The sequence below is a fragment of the Dioscorea cayenensis genome, chromosome 5 (assembly GCF_009730915.1).
Source record: "Dioscorea cayenensis subsp. rotundata cultivar TDr96_F1 chromosome 5, TDr96_F1_v2_PseudoChromosome.rev07_lg8_w22 25.fasta, whole genome shotgun sequence".
Lineage (NCBI taxonomy): Eukaryota > Viridiplantae > Streptophyta > Magnoliopsida > Dioscoreales > Dioscoreaceae > Dioscorea > Dioscorea cayenensis.
The window spans coordinates 22,285,090-22,302,650 of NC_052475.1; the positions used below are offsets into that span (position 1 = coordinate 22,285,090).

Consider the following 17,561-nt stretch of genomic DNA (forward strand, 5'->3'; position numbering starts at 1 on the left):
TTTTAAACTATATATTGTGATTTTTATTTATATAAAATTATATATATATATATATATTATTAATATGTATATTTGTGTTATATTGAGTAAAAATTAAGCAATATCAAATTATTACTTATGTTATTTATATTAAATTTTGAAAACTTAAATTAATTTTGTCTTATTTGGCCTTTACTTGTCACTAAGATTTTGTGGAATTGTATTTAAAATTTCATAATCCATTATTTCTAATCAAGAACGAAAATGTTTCCTGGATATAAAGATGTTGATAGTTGTTGAATATATGCACATCATGATCTTGCGCTTGAGATGCAATTGATTATGTATAATTGATATATTTTACTAGCACAATAAAAGGCATATAATAATCATAAATTATAACATTTTAAGAAAACCACCTTTGATTTAAAAAATAAATAAATTCTTTTTTAATAGAATATATTTAAAAAAATCCCTGACAATAATAATGAATATGATGGTATCACTAAAAGTTGAAGAATTTATTTATGTGAAATATTACTTCTCTAGACATTGCATGGTCACCATTATTGGTGCATGGTTGAATATTTGTGTCATAGTATTATATAGTATACACTAAAAATATATTATAAAAATATTATATCAATACTATTCTTTCACTGTTTATATAGTCTTTTATAATTAAGAGTTATATTCTCCATTTTCTTAAGAGTTATAAGGTAAAAAAATTTACCATTGTGAGATTATAATTAATGATATATCATTTTGGACACATGTAATAGGTCTTAATTACTTCATATATTAATTTGCCATATACAATAAATTTTTAAAAAAATCATTAAATTATTGTAATGAATGCATCACTGTACATGTATATTCATTAACGGTCTTTGGGGCAGGGGTGCTCGTCACCTTCGTTAAAAATAAAAAAATAAAAAAATAATAATAATAATGGCATTGGATCTTCTTTCAGTCATTGCTTTTTCTTCCCTGAGTACAAGAATATACACTTTTAAGTCATTGATTACTTCGTGCATGAACATGCATAATTATTTTTTCCTTTCTCATATATCCCATCACACTGATCATGCACACCATTATTGAATTATTTTTATTGAATCTCCACTCTCTTTCTAGCAATAAAATAGTTTCTGAGAATATTACATGCTCTTTACTTACTGGCTCATTTCTGGTTCATGTCTCATTGGCCATGGTCCACTAGGTAGCAATGTCACAAGACTGCAAATTGTTCTTTTTTTATGCTCCTTTTTTTCCTAATAAGTGCTTCTTGTCAACCCATGGACCATCTTGTAAAGAGACTTTGGAAAATAACAACGTGTAAAAAATAATATATCCATTATCTTATTTCAAAAAATATTTTTTCTTTTTCACGCTAATGACTTTTTTTTATCGATTATTATTAAATTTTTATTTAAAATATTCATGTCTTGTTAAAAAAATATATTAAAATATAATTAGCTCACGCAGGATACAGGAGAGTACGTATGTTTTTGACGAATAACTCTATATTTGTGTATGTTCATAAGACAACTTTGTACATTTTGTTAATATATATATATATATAATAGTTTTTTTTATAACAAAAAAGATTATTTTCACCTAGTGTATTATATGAAGAATTTACGCTGAATGAATTTAAGGAAAGATACATGGGATCTGTGATTCTTTGTAGATATGAGACAAAAGAGTGCAACAGAGATGGGAGATGGGGACCTCTAAGTTAGTGGATATAGGTGCTCTATACGGCTTGTCTAACAGGGTGGTGGTCTAATAATTGATCAAAGAGAAAGAATAGTGTTGATCATCTCTATCTGTTTGTGAGACATCTCACTTTGGTGGGGTACATTATCATAGGGTTTGCAAAGGTCATAGTCTTTTCTATAAGTCTTATAAAAGTAGAGAAAATTACAAATAATAAATATTAAATAATAATAATAACAAAAGAGAAGTAAGTAAATCAGTGATATGTGAAGTGAAAATAATGAGAGAAGGAAGTAGTTGTCTTTATTATGGTTTTGAAATTTGTTTTTCTTCTTTATTTTTTTACTATTGTCCTTCGCTTGTTTCTTTTGGGTTGTTTACAATTCATGGCTTTGTGGTTGTGTTGTACTATGATTGAAAGTTTTGTTTGGATGGAGAGAAATTTGATCTTTTAAGAGAAATATAAAAAATAATTTTATTTATTACTTTTGATATTTTACTAAACTAATTTAATTCGATGCTAGTTTTATGTAAATCATAACTCAAATGGGGCAGTAAATTAAACTATTATGAAAAAATAAATACAGCTGGAGGTTTGGGGTAATAAATAATCAGTGATCTAGGGTTTTAGTGGGTGTGCCCCTGGGGGTTTGGGGTAATAAATGTCACCTTCACTATGCGGATGATTTGCTTGTCATTACAACTGGGGGTCTTCAAGACTTGCGCATAGTCAAGCTAATTTTGCTAATTTTCGAAGGTCTGTCGGGGTTAGCTGTTAATTTTTCAAAAACTTGCCTTTACTCGACTGAGCTGGATGTGCTACCAGATAGGGAGGCGGCGGAAACCCTATGCTGTGCTAGGGGTTCGTTACCTGTTACCTATTTGGGTATTCCTATTGCGGGCAGGAGGCCTAGGAAGCAAGACTGGGAGGGTCTTATCACTAAAATTCGTAGAAGATTATCCACCTGGAAAGCGAGACAGCTATCCATGGGGGGGGCGACTTACGCTCGTTAATTCGGTCCTATCTGCGATCCCTACATATTGGATGTCGTTGTTTCGTTTACCTGGTTGGGTTATCAAAGAGATTAACAGAATTAGAAGGGATTTTCTTTGGTCTGGACCGGACATTGAGCACCCGCGGTGGAGATTAGCAAGTTGGGGTACTCTTTGTCGTCCTAGGGAACAAGGTGGTTGGGGTATTCTTGAGTTATCAAATTTTAATCTCGCGCTCTTGGGCAAATGGTGGTGAAAGTTATTGACGGATGATACGTGGTGTGGTGCTGATATCTTACAATTTAACTACGGTGTTACTCGTTGGAATATGTTCCCCAGGAAAACGGGTAGGATTTTCTACTTCTGGAAAGGCGTTTTGAGCTGTCTGCCGGCTTTTAGGGGATGCGTGCTGCACGAGGTTAACTCTGGAACTGAAACATTATTCTGGAAGGATAGTTGGTTCGCGGGGCGGGCACCTATGTTCATTTGGCCGGAGGAATTCAAAAGGGCTAAAGAGCCCAACGGAACGGTGCGCGAGATGTGTTCCCTCCTAAATCAGGCCCCTTTCTCTGGGGAGGATGAGTGTCGGAACTACAGGGATAGACTAATGGAATTTGATGGGGTTGAAGGAGATAAAAAAAGGTGGAGGATGAATGGTAATGGTATATTCACGGTCAAATCTTTCTACTTGTTTCTAATTGATGGTGGTGTGCGTTGCCCTATTGCTCGGTTCTTCTGGAGGAAGCCATGTCCGAAAAAAGTTAGCCTGTTTAACTGGTTAGCTGAGAAGTATAAGATTCTCACCATGGATGTCCTCACGAAAAGGGGTTGTAATTGCCTCCCTACTACGACCTGCGTCCTATGCAATTCGGATATAGAGACGGCGGATCATCTCTTCTTACATTGTTCGGTTGCTAGAGAGGTGTGGGGGTATTTCGTGCACTTACTGCATCCCCCAGATCCTCCTGGGTCTATGCAGGAGATCTGGCGAGGTTGGAGAACTTCGATTCCGGCTAACTTTAGGGAGTTTGGGGGCTTAGCTGCTAAGGCTATTGTGTGGAATATTTGGCTTGTTAGAAATGATTGTATATTTAATGCCAACTGTTTGTCTACGCATGCCCTTGTTTTGAAAATTGATCGTATGTTGATATCTTGGCTCTCTTCAGTTGTCGAAGGTTCGCGAGAGACGATGGAGGATCCTATTGCCATGCTGCGGCAGAGCACGGAGGCCCTAGGGACCAGTGGAGTGGAGTCTGGCGGTGATCCACTCCCCGGGGTTGATCTTGTGTCTTTTTCGGGCTAGTCTGTTATTGTATTTTGTTGGGCTGAGAATCCTACGTTGAGTCTCACCCGACGTCGTTTGGTCTTCCACTTCTCGTGGAGTTTTGTTGGTCTTTGGTTGGCGCTATGCCTGGGTTTATATCCCTTTTTATTTAATGGTAGTGGTTTATCCACCTTTTCAAAAAAAAAAAATAATAAAAAAATAAAAATAAATAAATACCATAAAATGTTGAATCCATATAATTCTTTTATACATATCAAAGTATAAATTGAGCAATTACTTTCTTGGTTAAACGATCTAAATAATAACATTTTTTAAAAAATAATTTTACTAGATTATAAAAAAAAAAGAAATAGGCAATATATTTTGTCATGCTACCGTACGTCATTACCTATAAATAATTAGATCTTTGTCACAATAAAAATAAAACATAAAAACATAGATATATAATGAAACCATAATTTCTAGCACTCAGAAAGGAACAAGTCTGCTGATTTATTCATGTTAAGTGTCCAGCAAAACATGTTATTGATTAATTGAATTGACAACATGAAAAAGGAATTAGGAATGCCTTGTTAATATATATATATATATATATATATATATATATATATATATATATATATGAAGAAAGAAAGAAACATCTCTCTCTCACTTAAGTGTCCAGCAAAACATGTTATTGATTAATTGAATTGACAACATGAAAAAGGAATTAGGAATGCCTTGTTAATATATATATATATATATATATGAAGAAAGAAAGAAACATCTCTCTCTCACTCTCTGGTTCTTACTCTCTTTCTAATGCATGCAAAATCTATAAATATATGTCGACAAGTTTCTTGATTGTGATTAGCATCCTGGTTTTACTTCTTTAATGAAGCAAATTCCAAGACTAATTAACCACAAGTTGGAGGGACTTTTGATATCCCTTGCCTTTGAAGTTCCACCAAAACACTGTCCAGTGAAGGAGGCTTCAATCCAAGAGGAAGTGGCAACCATGGCTTTGTTAACACATCTCCAATTGCAGCATCTATGCTCTCTTTTGACTGTAATAATTAATCCATCATTTTAATCAATAACTTTTAATATATAATTAAATTCACAAGCTCAAAATACTTTTTCCAAATTTATCAAACTTTATAGCTTTCATGCTTGTTTTTATATAGAGTTACATGAACTATAAATCCTTTATTTTCTATTTAAAACAATGACTTCAGTTAATATATATACATGGAATTATCATTCAACTTGCTATGTTACTTTTTTTTTTTTTTTGAAAAGGAACTTGCTATGATACTAGTTTTGAAAGAGTATTACTAATAAGGTTTGGAAGGCCCAAACTTTAGTCAAACTAATTTAAATCTGTACTCACTTGCCAAATAATTACATAGAATTGAACCTCAAAGACAATCCAAAGATTCTCTAAGTTAAAATCAGGGTTTAGATATCCATCATCTTCTTTAATTACAGTAACCATCTTTCAAATCTACATATAAACTATATGATCGATCACAATTATACTTAAAAAAATGGATAGTAAAACATTTACAACCTATATGATCGAACTTAAAATCCTAAACCTTCCAATTAATGTTCTCCATCTTTAATTCAAGAAAGTAAATATTAAATTCATTTCTAAGCAATCATATCATATTAAAAGTTAATTACTTCTCTATATTATGTCTCCTCTCTATAACTATTTTTCTTTTTCTCTCTCTCTCTACTGCTCTGACAAATCTTGACCTATATATAAAAGTGTTTGTGCAACCCCACAAAAGCTCAACAGTTCCCAGCTCTGCATTTTGTACAAATGTCACAGTAACCTTTCTTTCAATCCATGAATGAAAATGCCAAAACTCTGGATAAAAGCTATTCAAAACCTAGTAATATTAAATGCTAAACATCCCTCTCCCACACTCTCTCTCTTTCATCCTCTTCTTCATATTGGCCACATCTAGCTGCATACTATTAACTCCGTGAGTAACAAATACATTAAAAGTTTACAGTACTCCTAATAATAATGCTCACACTTAATTTAGTCTGCTTTTTTAAACACTTCAAATCAAAATAATTCAATAGTAAAAAAGAAAACACTTACAGGATGAGTCTGTGAGCCTGATTGTTGTTTGCCAGCCGGTGCAATCACATTCAGAGGTCTATACAAGCCTGGCAGTGCTGGTGCAGCTGCTGCAAATCTCTGCAAACAGTACCCATAGATTACCACCTGCATTATCATGCTTTAATATGCACATGTATAAAATTAAGCAGTGCCAATAAGTGAGTACAATTGGTTGAGGAGGATAACATGGAGTTCCTTGCGTCATTGCATTCTGAAAAAAAATTATAATAATAATAATAAATGATAAGATATAGATATTCATTGAAAGTGGCAAAGATTAATTAAAAAGAGTATATATATATATATATATAAGATTTGGATGATGCAAACCATGGGGAAGTGAGGGTGCCAAAAGGAAGGATCAGGTGGAGGATGGAGAAGAGGTTGAGGAGATGGAGTTCTCGGCCACACATGAAGCATTGGCTGATCCATTGTAGGATGTCCCCACACGTGTAATGGTCTGAAGAGTTGAACTGGTGGAGCTGGAGGGAATCCCATTGTTGGAGCTAACCATGGACTCATCTCCGGCCTTCTCGCCACTCCTCCTCCTCCTCCTCCTCCTCCTCCACCTCCGGTGTATATCTGCCTTCTTTGGCTCCAGCTTGCAGCTTCTGCTTCCCTTGCTAGCAAGTGCTTTCTATGTGACCTATATTTCTGCAAATATATATATATATATATATATTACTTGATTTTCTCTGGTAGTTTATATATATATATATATTAAGTTTATTTCTGTGAATAATTATTACTTGGAGATGACTTGCAATGTTATGCCGAGTCAAGCAGTCAATCCCCATAATCTCTAGTATCCTGGAAGGCACTGCTTTATCCACTCCAAGCTGCTCCACTGCCTGCACAAATCTCCGGTGAAGCTCCGGCGTCCAATCCACCTTCCAATAATTAACCAAACAAAAATACAAACCAATATCAGATCTAACAACTATATATATAAAATAAACCATTCCAAACTGTATATATATATATATATATATAAATATAGAAGTTTTAAGTACATATATATGTACCTTAACTTTTCTCTTGCCTTGAGATCCTTTTGTAGGAGAAGAAGAAGAAGAAGAAGAAAATTTCCTGTTTGATTTACAAGTAGTCCCAGCTGCAGGCTTAACTACATCATGATGATCTTTTACTTTGCTGTTACTGATGACTTCTGGCACCTCCTGCACAACTGGCACTTCTAGTTCGCTGCTGGCGCTTGGGTTTGGGGCTGTGTTGGCCGAGTCTTCCTCTCCGCTGGCCGAGAACTCTGCAAATATCTCCGCCGGGTCAACTTCCAAGTCTGGCAGAATGTCCTCCTCGTCAAACCCCATGAAAAGTTCATCAAAGTTGATGTCCTCCAACAAAGCACCATCACAAGTGAATCCCACCGTCTCCAACTCTCTTCCATCTCCATGAGAACTCCTCACTGGTGAGGCTGCAAGCATTAATTCCCACCTAAATAGATATCCTTTTCCTTTATCTATCTATCTATATATCTATTTATTTATATATGTTTTTGTTTGAAGATGAACAAGAAAAGGCAGGAATTATATTATAAATGAGTGCAAAATAAGGCAAAGCAAAGCAAAGCAAGGGAGAAGGCAAGGCAAAGAGCAAGATGGAATTGGAGAGGAGAGTATTTGCTATTTGGAATGGAGAGGGTGGGATATCCACCACAACTTCACTGGGATTTCTTTTATTGCATTTGTTTTCATTTGCAGGAATTATTTAGATGGGAGCTTGTGGACCGGTGTTTTTGTAATTCATGTATGTATATATATATAAATATTATATTATATAATATATATATATATATATATATGTGTGTGTGTATGTGTCAATGTGTGTGTGTGTGTGAATATTTTCAAGTTTCAAAAGAGAAGTAGAGTGTGTGTGTGTGTGTGATGGAGAAGGTAAATGAGAAGAAGATCCAAAGATGCTTGCTTGTGTCAGCTGTGCGACATTGCCTACATGCATGTCGCGTCGTGATAACGATTCTTAAAATAATTACAATCATCCACGCATCACAAAAATACACGGAATAATATATATATATATTCATATATTTATTTATTTTTACTTGTGAAATATATATTTTTACCTTATCATCTTTTTGCTCTCACTGTGCACATACTGAACTTCAAACTCATCTTTCTAACAAGTCGGAGAGACAAATGCCAATGACCATTTATATATATATATATATATATTTTTTTTTTTTAAAAAATAAAAAAACATGATAAAATAAAAATATGAAAGTGCACCGATATTATAACTCTAGGAATATATTTTATTCCTCTTTCAAGATCTTGAAAGAGGAATAAAATATATTTCTCACACAACATTGGGTTAAACTACAGTTTCTATTTAGATGTGTATATATATATATATATATATTTGACTAATGATTTGGTAAAATTTGAGAGAAATAAATTGGGAAATTTTTACTCGTGGGACGAGAATAATGTGAGAGATGAATGAAAGTCATGGGGTGGGTCTTTGTTGTGAGAATGACAATCAAATTAATGCAACTGGTGGGGAAGGCGAGTGTTTTAATTAATTACGGTAGATTTGTGTTGAGATTGTGCTCTGAGACTCATTTGGTTGATAGGACAATTAACACATTTTCCTCTCTTTTAATATGGCAGTGTATATTAATTAGTCATGTACCCTTTGACATTCAGTGATCGATTACAGTTATTTTCTAGTGTTAATATTTATGTGAAGCTATTATTTTGTGTGTCTGTGTGTGTGTGTAAATTTTCATGTATGTGAGTCATGCCAACACTTTAGATTTAAATTCCTCTGCCATTGTATCATTCTAGCTAATCCAATCAATTATCAAATGCAAACATTTTTTATATTTTCATTTAACTCATAGGATAAGGTACACTGTGTCGATATTGTAGAAACTAATTAAGTTTGCTGAAAACCCTTAAAATTATCACAAAATCATATTATATATTGATTAATTATTGGTAACAACTGTAATTTAGATAAATATTAATAACATTAACCCTCAATAATTAACCATAAGAGTAAGTGTCCACAAGATGGTACTTTTGTGATGGTGTTGGGTTAATGTGAAAAGAACGGTTCACCAGATCTTGAGAAGGGATCTCATTTGCAAATACAGATAAAAAAAGGTTCTAAGAAGGTGTTGAAATGATCCATTGATGTGATTTGTGATAGAGAAAACTAAGCAAGCCTCACCCACATTCTTTTCTGATTTAATTTAACACAGCTTGACATATTTGCCCAAGAACATACTGTAAATATCCCCCTTTTAATAATGATGTCTTTCTATCAAGGCATAAGAACTGGTATCTGGATTTGTGCACTGTTCTTAATGGTTTCACTACAAGAAAAATCATAAATCGGCACCGTAAAATTGGCACGGAAATGGAGTTAAAAACCATGCCAAACTGATTTTGGCACTGTATTTGGCACCAAAAATTAACCGTGCCTATAGCACCCGTCACAAATACATTTTGGCACCGTTTTTTTAATACCGTGCCGAACTTTGTCACTGTTTTCGGTACGGTTTTTTACTATTGTGCCAACCATTGCCATTGATGTTTGGCACGGACTTTGATTCTACATTTAGCACTATTTTGGCACTGTTTTTTTGGTTCAGTATTTGGCACGATTTTTAGCACGATTTTTTATACTATACTTTTTTTCACGGTATTTGGCACAGTTTTTAATAAAACTTTTTTGTTACGGCTTTCGACACGCTTTTGTTTAATCTGTGAAAAAAAATAATTTATATGAAATTAATTTTATTTAAGTTTTTTTAATTGCTTTAGTTAAAAATTTTGAATTACCAAACAAAAATCATCTTATTGAATTAACAATATATATAGATGTCCTATATATACATTGGAAATCATATAGTATAACTATACAAACACTTGTATCAAAACAACATTAAAACTCCATTCCACATGCAACATTAAAATTCAGTATTGCAGCCTTGTTGCTAGGAACAAACAAGATCTAGGCTGATAACATTTGTAGAACAAAAATTTTAATTAGATTATTTTGATCACCGAAAATAGGGTTTCTTCCCTGGAAATTCATATAATGAATATTAAGAGTGGCACTCTAGGTAGATGATTTCACGGTCGCGGATTTGATGATGTCGATGAACTCCGGCTGCGAGGAAAACAAAGAGAACAAAAATGAGACAAGTGAAAGTTAAACAAACTAATCTTGACAAGTAGAGTGTTGAAAGCTAGATCCTCTCCAATGGTTTTTGATGTAAATTAGATGAAAGGAAAAGTAGTACCTTCAGAGAAGCTCCACAGACGAGGAATCCATCTACGTCAGGCTTTGCTGCTAGTTCTTTGCAGTTTGCACCACTAACAGAACCTGAAATAACCATGTACACAACATTAATGAACTAATGCCCATAAAATCATCATATTAAAAAATAAAAAGCTAGTACTTAGGAAGAGATGGCATTGTAGATGTGGGAGGCTTCATATCTGCATACCTGTTAATATAAACATTTTTTTTGGATAAAATTATTAAGTAAATAAAAGATGGAAAATAGAATGATAAACAAAGAACTTGCATTGTGAATGGTGATAGAGGTTTTGTTTTCTGCTGCTGATTTTGTATTGTTTCATTCACAATGGTGGTAGTACTTTCAGCTTACCTTTGCCAGAGTTCAATCCTAATGACACGACACCATCTACGTTAATGTCCTTCAGACTTGAAGCAGTGCTAGGAGTTGGTGTAGGAGATTTCGGCGGTTTCAAATCTTCGTATCTGCAGCGAGTGATGGCACATTGCATTGAAGCAAATAAGGGAAGAACTAAAAGAGCATTGTTTGCTTACACAGTGTAAGGAGAAAGAGGTTGGTGTTTTTGAGGTGTGAATTTTGCTTGTTCCTTCTCTTGAAGATCAAGAGAACTGCTTGGTGTTGGAGTGGGGGATGTTGGTGGCTTCAAATCATCATACCTGCAAACATAATATTATTACTTTGTTTGGTTTTAGAAGAAGTGATTTTCAAAAGATGTTATCATTCATGATAGCTTACATAGAGTAAGGGGAAAGTGGCCTTGGCTTTGAAGCTTCTGATTGAGCAACATCCTCAGGTTTAGGAGCAGGAATGGGAGGTTCAGGAGGTAGCTCCTGACAAGGAAAAGGAAACATGGAATGAAAGTTTTAGAGAGTTATGGAATGATAAAACATTTAATAGTAATTAAGAACACAGGAGAAAATACGAAAAACAATGAAAAAAATTAGCAAGTTGAATATATGAAAGGAACAATGAATCATTGATGAACTAACCCTTTTTGAAGGCATCTTGGCAAGAAGCTCTTCTATAGGGAGTTAAAGGTGCAGTTGTTTCAGCGATTGCTTCCACAACTTTGCAGTAAGAAAGCCTTGTATTTTTTGCCATGCATGCCATGAGTTCGGCGACCTGCATAACAGAATTGAATAATTCTCAAACGAGTCTGATATTTAATATGTTTTTTGATCTTGAATACCATTGCTCAAAAACAAGCACTCGAGATCAGTACAAGTACTTAGGTCCAGCAAGGGTTGAGCTACACTTGAACAAACCACTTACTGGGCCCACAGCAACACCTCAACCAGTCGTAGCTTCCAAAAGAATAAATGCAATAATCATTTTGCACATGGAAGGCCCTAGAAGTCATTGAAGCTGAGTCAGGTAACTCTTAGAATTCCTTCAAATGTAATAATTAATGGAAAATATTACTAACCTAGGCGTGCATGCATAACAAATGGACACACACAACCCATCTGTGCATCCCAAATGGACGGAAGAAAACCTAATTTTAGAAGGTGACTGGAATATTGTAAGTTAAGGAATTCGTCAATATATTTAGAAAATATATCTTCCCACCCAAACCTGCTAATTCACGATAATAAATATTTCACTTTTCATATTTTGATTTTCCCTCAAATCCTACTTGCTGCCCTTTAGTTTTTTTATAAAGTAGTTACTGTGCAAACAGGAACCAATTAGTCAGATATAACACACACACATGGAAGTATGACTTCCAGCAGTCTACAAAAAAAATGTCTGACAGAAGCAATAGGAAGTTCAATGCTTCCTGGGATCTTTAGTTCATTACATGTGCTTCTAATGCAACATGGATGGTTAAAAGGGAATATAGTAACTAGTTTGCAACACAAAGATCTATGCAAAATAAGATCACAGAGCTGCCACAATAAAATCCATAGGTCATAAAGGACAGTGCATTTTGTGTTAGAAATGATTATCTAGTTTGTTTCTAAGAAATGATCTAGTTACAATAAAAATATAAATATGAACAAATACGAAAAAAAAAGAGACCATACTTATCCTGCAAATGAATAAGGAGGATATTAAGAACAAGTTCTGCGAGCTGAAGCAATAGCATAATTAGTTGATAACTATTCCCAGAAATTTGGCAGATTTCTACCATTGCAATGTACCTCCTGCAACATGAAATCTTAATGTAAGTGCAGTCACCAAAATTTACATAAATTTAGAGCCTGGGACCAGAAATCTTAAGTTACTTGTGTGAAATTAGCATTCCAGGCATCTTGTTTCCTTTTTCTTTTTCTTTGCCTTCTTTTTTTTTTTAATAATTTTTCCCAAAGCCGTCCTAGACATCTTAAGTTACTTGTAAAATTAGCATTCCAGGACTCTTGTTTTCTTTTTCTTTTTCTTTGCCTTCTTTTTAAAAATTTTTTTTCCCAAAGCCATCCTAGACATCTTGTTTGCTCACATAAACTTCCTACCACAAAACATTAGGAGACAAATTTAAATGCTCATTTAGATTGTCAAAGCAAACAAACATGAAAGTAAACCCCGACCTTTTTCAAATGTTGTCAGATGGAGTGATACAATCTTGTCTCATGTATATACTGATGATCATTTCGTCAACTTCCTGCCTTAATAGTTCATTGATATTTTGAATCTAGGACAAAACAAATAATAGATCAATACAATAGGACATGGAAAAACCAGTAGATTGACAAATTCTATATTTCTTTAAGAAAAATTTAACTAATGAAATTTACTGCTACGTTGCACCAGATCTTGGTCTGTTTGGCATAATTATGGGCTACTACCATAGATTTCACAACCACAGCTTGAAAGTTCAGAAAAAGGCAAAGTTACTTTTAATCCTTCTTACCTTATTAAGCAACATAAATCTCTCTTCACCAGCTTTTTCCAGAGCAACATTCACTGAATTAAGAAGGCTGGTAAGTAGAATAGTGTCGGTTGCTGCTGACTTCCAGATACACCAAGTTCACCAGAACTTTCCAAAATCTGCTTTAAAAAAAGTGTTGATGAGAAAAAAAAACCAAAACATGAAGAAAAACAGCGCTCAGGCATTAAATACATGTTGATATTTAAATTATGAGAATGCCAACCATCAAATAAATTTTAGTTAAGAAGGTGAAATAAATCAATAATGGTATTGCGTATTGAACAGAGGACCAATCAGTTGATTCTATAGAAAGTACAACAAAGGACTACCATCTGGAACATCAATAACACTATGCAAAGATACTAAGCAGATCAAGGTGAGAAAGGAAGAACCATAAAAAATTGCAATGGAAGACAGAACCATAAAAAATAAAAATAAAAATAAAAATAAAAAAAGGACTTGAAGTTAAGACAACATATATAAGCTCTTCTAAAAAAGTATAATATAGTCGCTAGCAACCGGAAATGGAAGTTTCCAAATAAACCCCTAGTAGAAGATTAAGATAATGCTGATTTGCCTGCTAGTTAAATTTAACAAAGTACTTGGAAAGTTTCAATAAATAATTGATGAAAATTCATTTGATGTTATAAATTTTATGGAATAATAGATGAAATTCTATTAGATGTTATAAAGTTTATGGAATGCTATTAAAAAAAGGAATTAGTTCACTCTTGAAACTTGGAAACTATCTGATTGCTAAGCTACTGGTCATATGGGCTTTTCCTTGGACTAGATGACCAAAATATAAATATTCAATCACAAACTAACTATTTGCTTAATCCGCATTTGCTTGACCTGCCATTTTTTCATGACTCATAATAAAGAAAAAAACAACAGAGCATACACTTCAATCAATTGCTTCATACCAGGGACCACCATCTTCCAGATGCTTCAATGTTGATAAAAGCTCAATAGTATCCCGCCATTTGTTTGTCTTCATAAATGCATGAGATCCCCTGACAATATCAATTAACAGTAAGAATAATTATATTAATGTCCATATCAAATGTCTCAAAAACTACCTAACAAGTACAATACGAAGCATCAAGAGGGAGAAGAGTATGCTCATCAATTATAATTAAATAAGTCACAAACATGGCAAAATCAAAGGCTGGGAAACTATTAAACCCTAGCATGTGTTTATTGTGAGGGTTTATATATATGTGAATTGTTGCTCATCAATTAGAATGAATTGTTCTTTATAAGTTCATATACATCCAAAAGGATAAAGGAATATTTTCATGTATGAAAGCATTCAAAATGAACATTAAAAATGCACCATATAGATAATACTAAGCTAATCTTGAACAATAGAATAATTTAAGGAATATTGATAAGGAACCTAGCATAATTCCAACTTCACAGATTTCAAATTCCACAAAAACAACGGGAATAATCCAAAGACTAGGTGTAAGAAAAATTATTAGTTAGAGCTACTACCTAATTTGATAAAAATTACTAGATTACCTCTATAAAAGCGAGTAATGGAAACTATGGTTTTATAAAAACCATATTTATTCACATACCCTCCAAAGATAATTTTATTTGCTTATAATGAATATAAAATTAAATTAATTAGTTATTTATAAATTCATCCTTATGGATAATAATCAATTTAAGCACTCTGTTAAGAGATGACCAAATTTCAACTCAGTAAAGATGCATTTTTGGCACTTTTTCGCTCATCCTCATTTTTGTTCAATAGTATATTTGTAGCTACACATGACCCAATAGGTACGTAACAGATCTTTTAACTCAATGTACACTAAGATACTTTTAGGACATCCAACTCCCTTCAATCAAACAAATAAAAGAAAGTCCCACCAAAGCTCCAACCAGTGAAAAGCACATAAATGAATAAATAATGAAAGACTTCGACATAAATGACCTAAACTTACTACTAAAATGAAACATCACAACCTGGCTCAGACATTTGAATACTAACAGTCTCATAAGTTTCACAACAATTGATAATTAAAACAATTTTTGCTTTCACTTAGCAAATAATTGTTTCTTTTAATTTTTTTCCCCAACCAAACGAATCATCAAATGCTTGTTGCCTAGTTTTGAGCCCAAATTTTTATAGATCTATCCCAGTCAAGGGCAGCAGAAACAATTTTGTTCTCGGTCGGATGGCATGATACAGAGATGACAGCATCCTTGTGACCTTCCAGTTTTTGAACCAAATTTTTACCTTGCAGATCTCAAATTTTTACCAAATTTTTATAGATTAAGAAGGCAGTTTGCGATGAACAGCAGTAGCAGATATGAGCATGATAAAAGATTACATTGGACTATAAATCTAAGTTCCTTGATTCTCATGAACTATTTTACTGCACGCCACTGGAAAGTAGTAGTCCCTTCCCTCTTGCAAGAATTTTGATTTCATTTCATCAACAAAGTAAATCAAGTTATGGATAAACACACACAAAATATGCCAGGTATCAATACATAAACATCCCACTGCATCTCTCATTTCCCTGTCATTCTTTCGCAAAACAAATTGTTTAACGAACTCACACCAGTGGGTTGAATTGTTAGCAGTCTAATTTTGTGTGGACAAACTTTGGCAACATTTTGAAAGGAAAAAAAAATCATCATACCTGGCAACTTTCTTGGCTTTCTCAGTGGGACAAACTTTGCACCAATAGCTAGTGCAATGGGTGATCAAATTATGAAGCCTCTGGCCTCGATTCCTAAGAAACTCAAACCATCACCAAGTTAGTCATAGCAATAATAACATGAAATGAAATGAAATGAAATGAAGAAAAGATCTAGAGATCGCATAGAAAAAACCTTATAAGGAAGAGAGCTTCTCCACCACCATCATCTTCTCCTTTGAAAACAGTATTTGATACCTAAATCAATGAACCCTAACCCTAGAAAAAGTTAATTAATCACCAAACCAACAAAAATTTAGAAATAAATCAATCAAAAGGTTTATAGATCACAATACCACTTCGGAAGCACTCTAGGCCAAGATTGTCAACTTGCGATCAAAATTATAGTCATTCGTTAGCAGATCTAGAACCAAAACACCACAAAAATTAGGAAAACTAATAAGAAAATTAGGTAAAGAAATTGCAATACTTAGATAGATCTCCGGCGAGGTAGGCGTCGTCGAAGTTGAGGGCGTAAAGAGGATCATACCTGAAATCCTCGAAATGGCAACAATGGTGATGATTGTGGGACATCCGAGACACCAAGCGGAGAAGCAATAGCGGTCGCCGATCAGATCCAAGTGGAGGAGGAGAGGATGAAGGCGGCTCAGCGATCGTCGCCGTCACGATCGGCTGCGGAGATGGAGGTGGCTTATCGGAATCTCGGGAGAGGGAGATGATAAGACAAGTATAATAATTATATAATATAATTAATTATAATTAATTAATTATAATTATAATTCTAACCGAGGCATCAGGCAGATGGAATTATAATTATATAATATATTATATATAATATAATTATATATAATAATACAAGTATTAAAAATTATTGATTTCAGTATTTTTCAGACCAGATTCGATACGACATTAATCAATTTAAGACTTTTCTGTGATCAGATTTAAGTACTCAGATTAATAATTTATTATATTTATATTTTTCTAGACATTTTGATTTATGACGGTGCTAATATATTATTATATTTATATTTTCTAAGACTCATATTCTAAGACTCAGATTAATATATTATTATATTTATATTTTCATGACCCATGATTCGTAGACCATATTAATACATAAATATATTTCAGTATTTTCAGACCATGATTCTAGCATTAGTGTTAATATATTATTATATTTATATTTTTCTAAAGACCGTGATTCTATGACAATATTAAGATATTATTATATTTTATATCATTTAGCACGGCTTTTAAAGACGCCTTAAGATATTATTATATTTTATATCACAGATTTCGAGATGCAAGATATATAATATTATATTTTATATTTCTGGTATTTATATCTCGATCATCGCATCAATATACTATTATATTCAGATTTCTAAGACTCACATCTCTAAGCACAGATTAATATATTATTATATTCGAGTTTTCTGCACCTTTGATTCTGTAGACTATAATAATATAATTATGCTTTTAAAAAATACGTCGCTTAACGATTTGCTAAGATCAGAATGTAAAAATTATTAAATTTATATATTCTAGACCATGATTTCTAAGACCGAATTATTTTTGAAAATTCATATATTTACACATCGCTT

The 17,561-nt window shown here is 33.3% G+C and overlaps 2 protein-coding genes and 1 long non-coding RNA gene across 14 annotated transcripts; all 3 read right to left on the reverse strand.

Moving 5' to 3' along the window:
• Nucleotides 1-4,616: 4,616 nt before the first annotated feature.
• LOC120262406 (probable transcription factor GLK1) lies at nt 4,617-7,828 on the reverse strand. 2 transcript variants are annotated; one of them, XM_039270507.1, is made up of 6 exons: nt 7,124-7,826; nt 6,848-6,988; nt 6,429-6,752; nt 6,265-6,309; nt 6,078-6,176; nt 4,618-5,025 (listed from the first exon to the last, which is right to left on the reverse strand). In XM_039270507.1, the coding sequence occupies exons 1-6, from the start codon at nt 7,538-7,540 to the stop codon at nt 4,876-4,878; spliced, it is 1,176 nt and encodes a 391-aa protein (XP_039126441.1). In that variant the 5' UTR covers nt 7,541-7,826; the 3' UTR covers nt 4,618-4,875. The 2 variants fall into 2 exon arrangements, with proteins under 2 accessions (XP_039126442.1, XP_039126441.1); XM_039270508.1 differs by lacking the exon at nt 6,265-6,309 and having other exon boundaries at nt 4,617-5,025; nt 7,124-7,828.
• Nucleotides 7,829-9,994: 2,166 nt separating this feature from the next.
• On the reverse strand, nt 9,995-14,199 carry LOC120262037 (protein TIC 62, chloroplastic-like). Of its 11 annotated transcripts, none has more exons than XM_039270086.1 (12): nt 14,181-14,199; nt 13,259-13,395; nt 12,936-13,039; nt 12,435-12,554; nt 11,834-11,902; nt 11,680-11,756; nt 11,397-11,529; nt 11,143-11,237; nt 10,941-11,063; nt 10,759-10,871; nt 10,387-10,469; nt 9,995-10,253 (listed from the first exon to the last, which is right to left on the reverse strand). In XM_039270086.1, exons 7-12 carry the CDS (start codon nt 11,409-11,411, stop codon nt 10,203-10,205), a joined length of 480 nt encoding a protein of 159 aa, XP_039126020.1. In that variant the 5' UTR covers nt 11,412-11,529; nt 11,680-11,756; nt 11,834-11,902; nt 12,435-12,554; nt 12,936-13,039; nt 13,259-13,395; nt 14,181-14,199; the 3' UTR covers nt 9,995-10,202. The 11 variants fall into 11 exon arrangements, with proteins under 11 accessions (XP_039126020.1, XP_039126014.1, XP_039126019.1 ...); XM_039270080.1 differs by having other exon boundaries at nt 11,630-11,756; XM_039270085.1 differs by lacking the exon at nt 11,834-11,902.
• A 1,740-nt stretch (nt 14,200-15,939) lies between these two features.
• On the reverse strand, nt 15,940-16,590 carry LOC120261874. The gene is made up of 4 exons (XR_005536653.1): nt 16,487-16,590; nt 16,293-16,360; nt 16,133-16,209; nt 15,940-16,032 (listed from the first exon to the last, which is right to left on the reverse strand). It is a non-coding gene; the product is annotated as an uncharacterized LOC120261874 (long non-coding RNA).
• Nucleotides 16,591-17,561: the final 971 nt, after the last annotated feature.

Coding starts and splice junctions, on each gene's coding strand:
- LOC120262406 (XM_039270507.1), bottom strand. CDS start 7,540: ATGCTTGCAGCCTCACCAGTGAGGAGTTCTCATGGAGATGGAAGAGAG. Junction 6,989..7,123: donor AAGGCAAGAGAAAAGTTAAG/GTACATATATAT, acceptor AATTATTGGAAG/GTGGATTGGACGCCGGAGCT. Junction 6,753..6,847: donor ACATTGCAAGTCATCTCCAA/GTAATAATTATT, acceptor ATATATTTGCAG/AAATATAGGTCACATAGAAA.
- LOC120262037 (XM_039270087.1), bottom strand. Junction 10,470..10,758: donor AGGATTGAACTCTGGCAAAG/GTAAGCTGAAAG, acceptor TGGTTATTTCAG/GTTCTGTTAGTGGTGCAAAC. Junction 10,254..10,386: donor TCTGTGGAGCTTCTCTGAAG/GTACTACTTTTC, acceptor TTTTCCTCGCAG/CCGGAGTTCATCGACATCAT.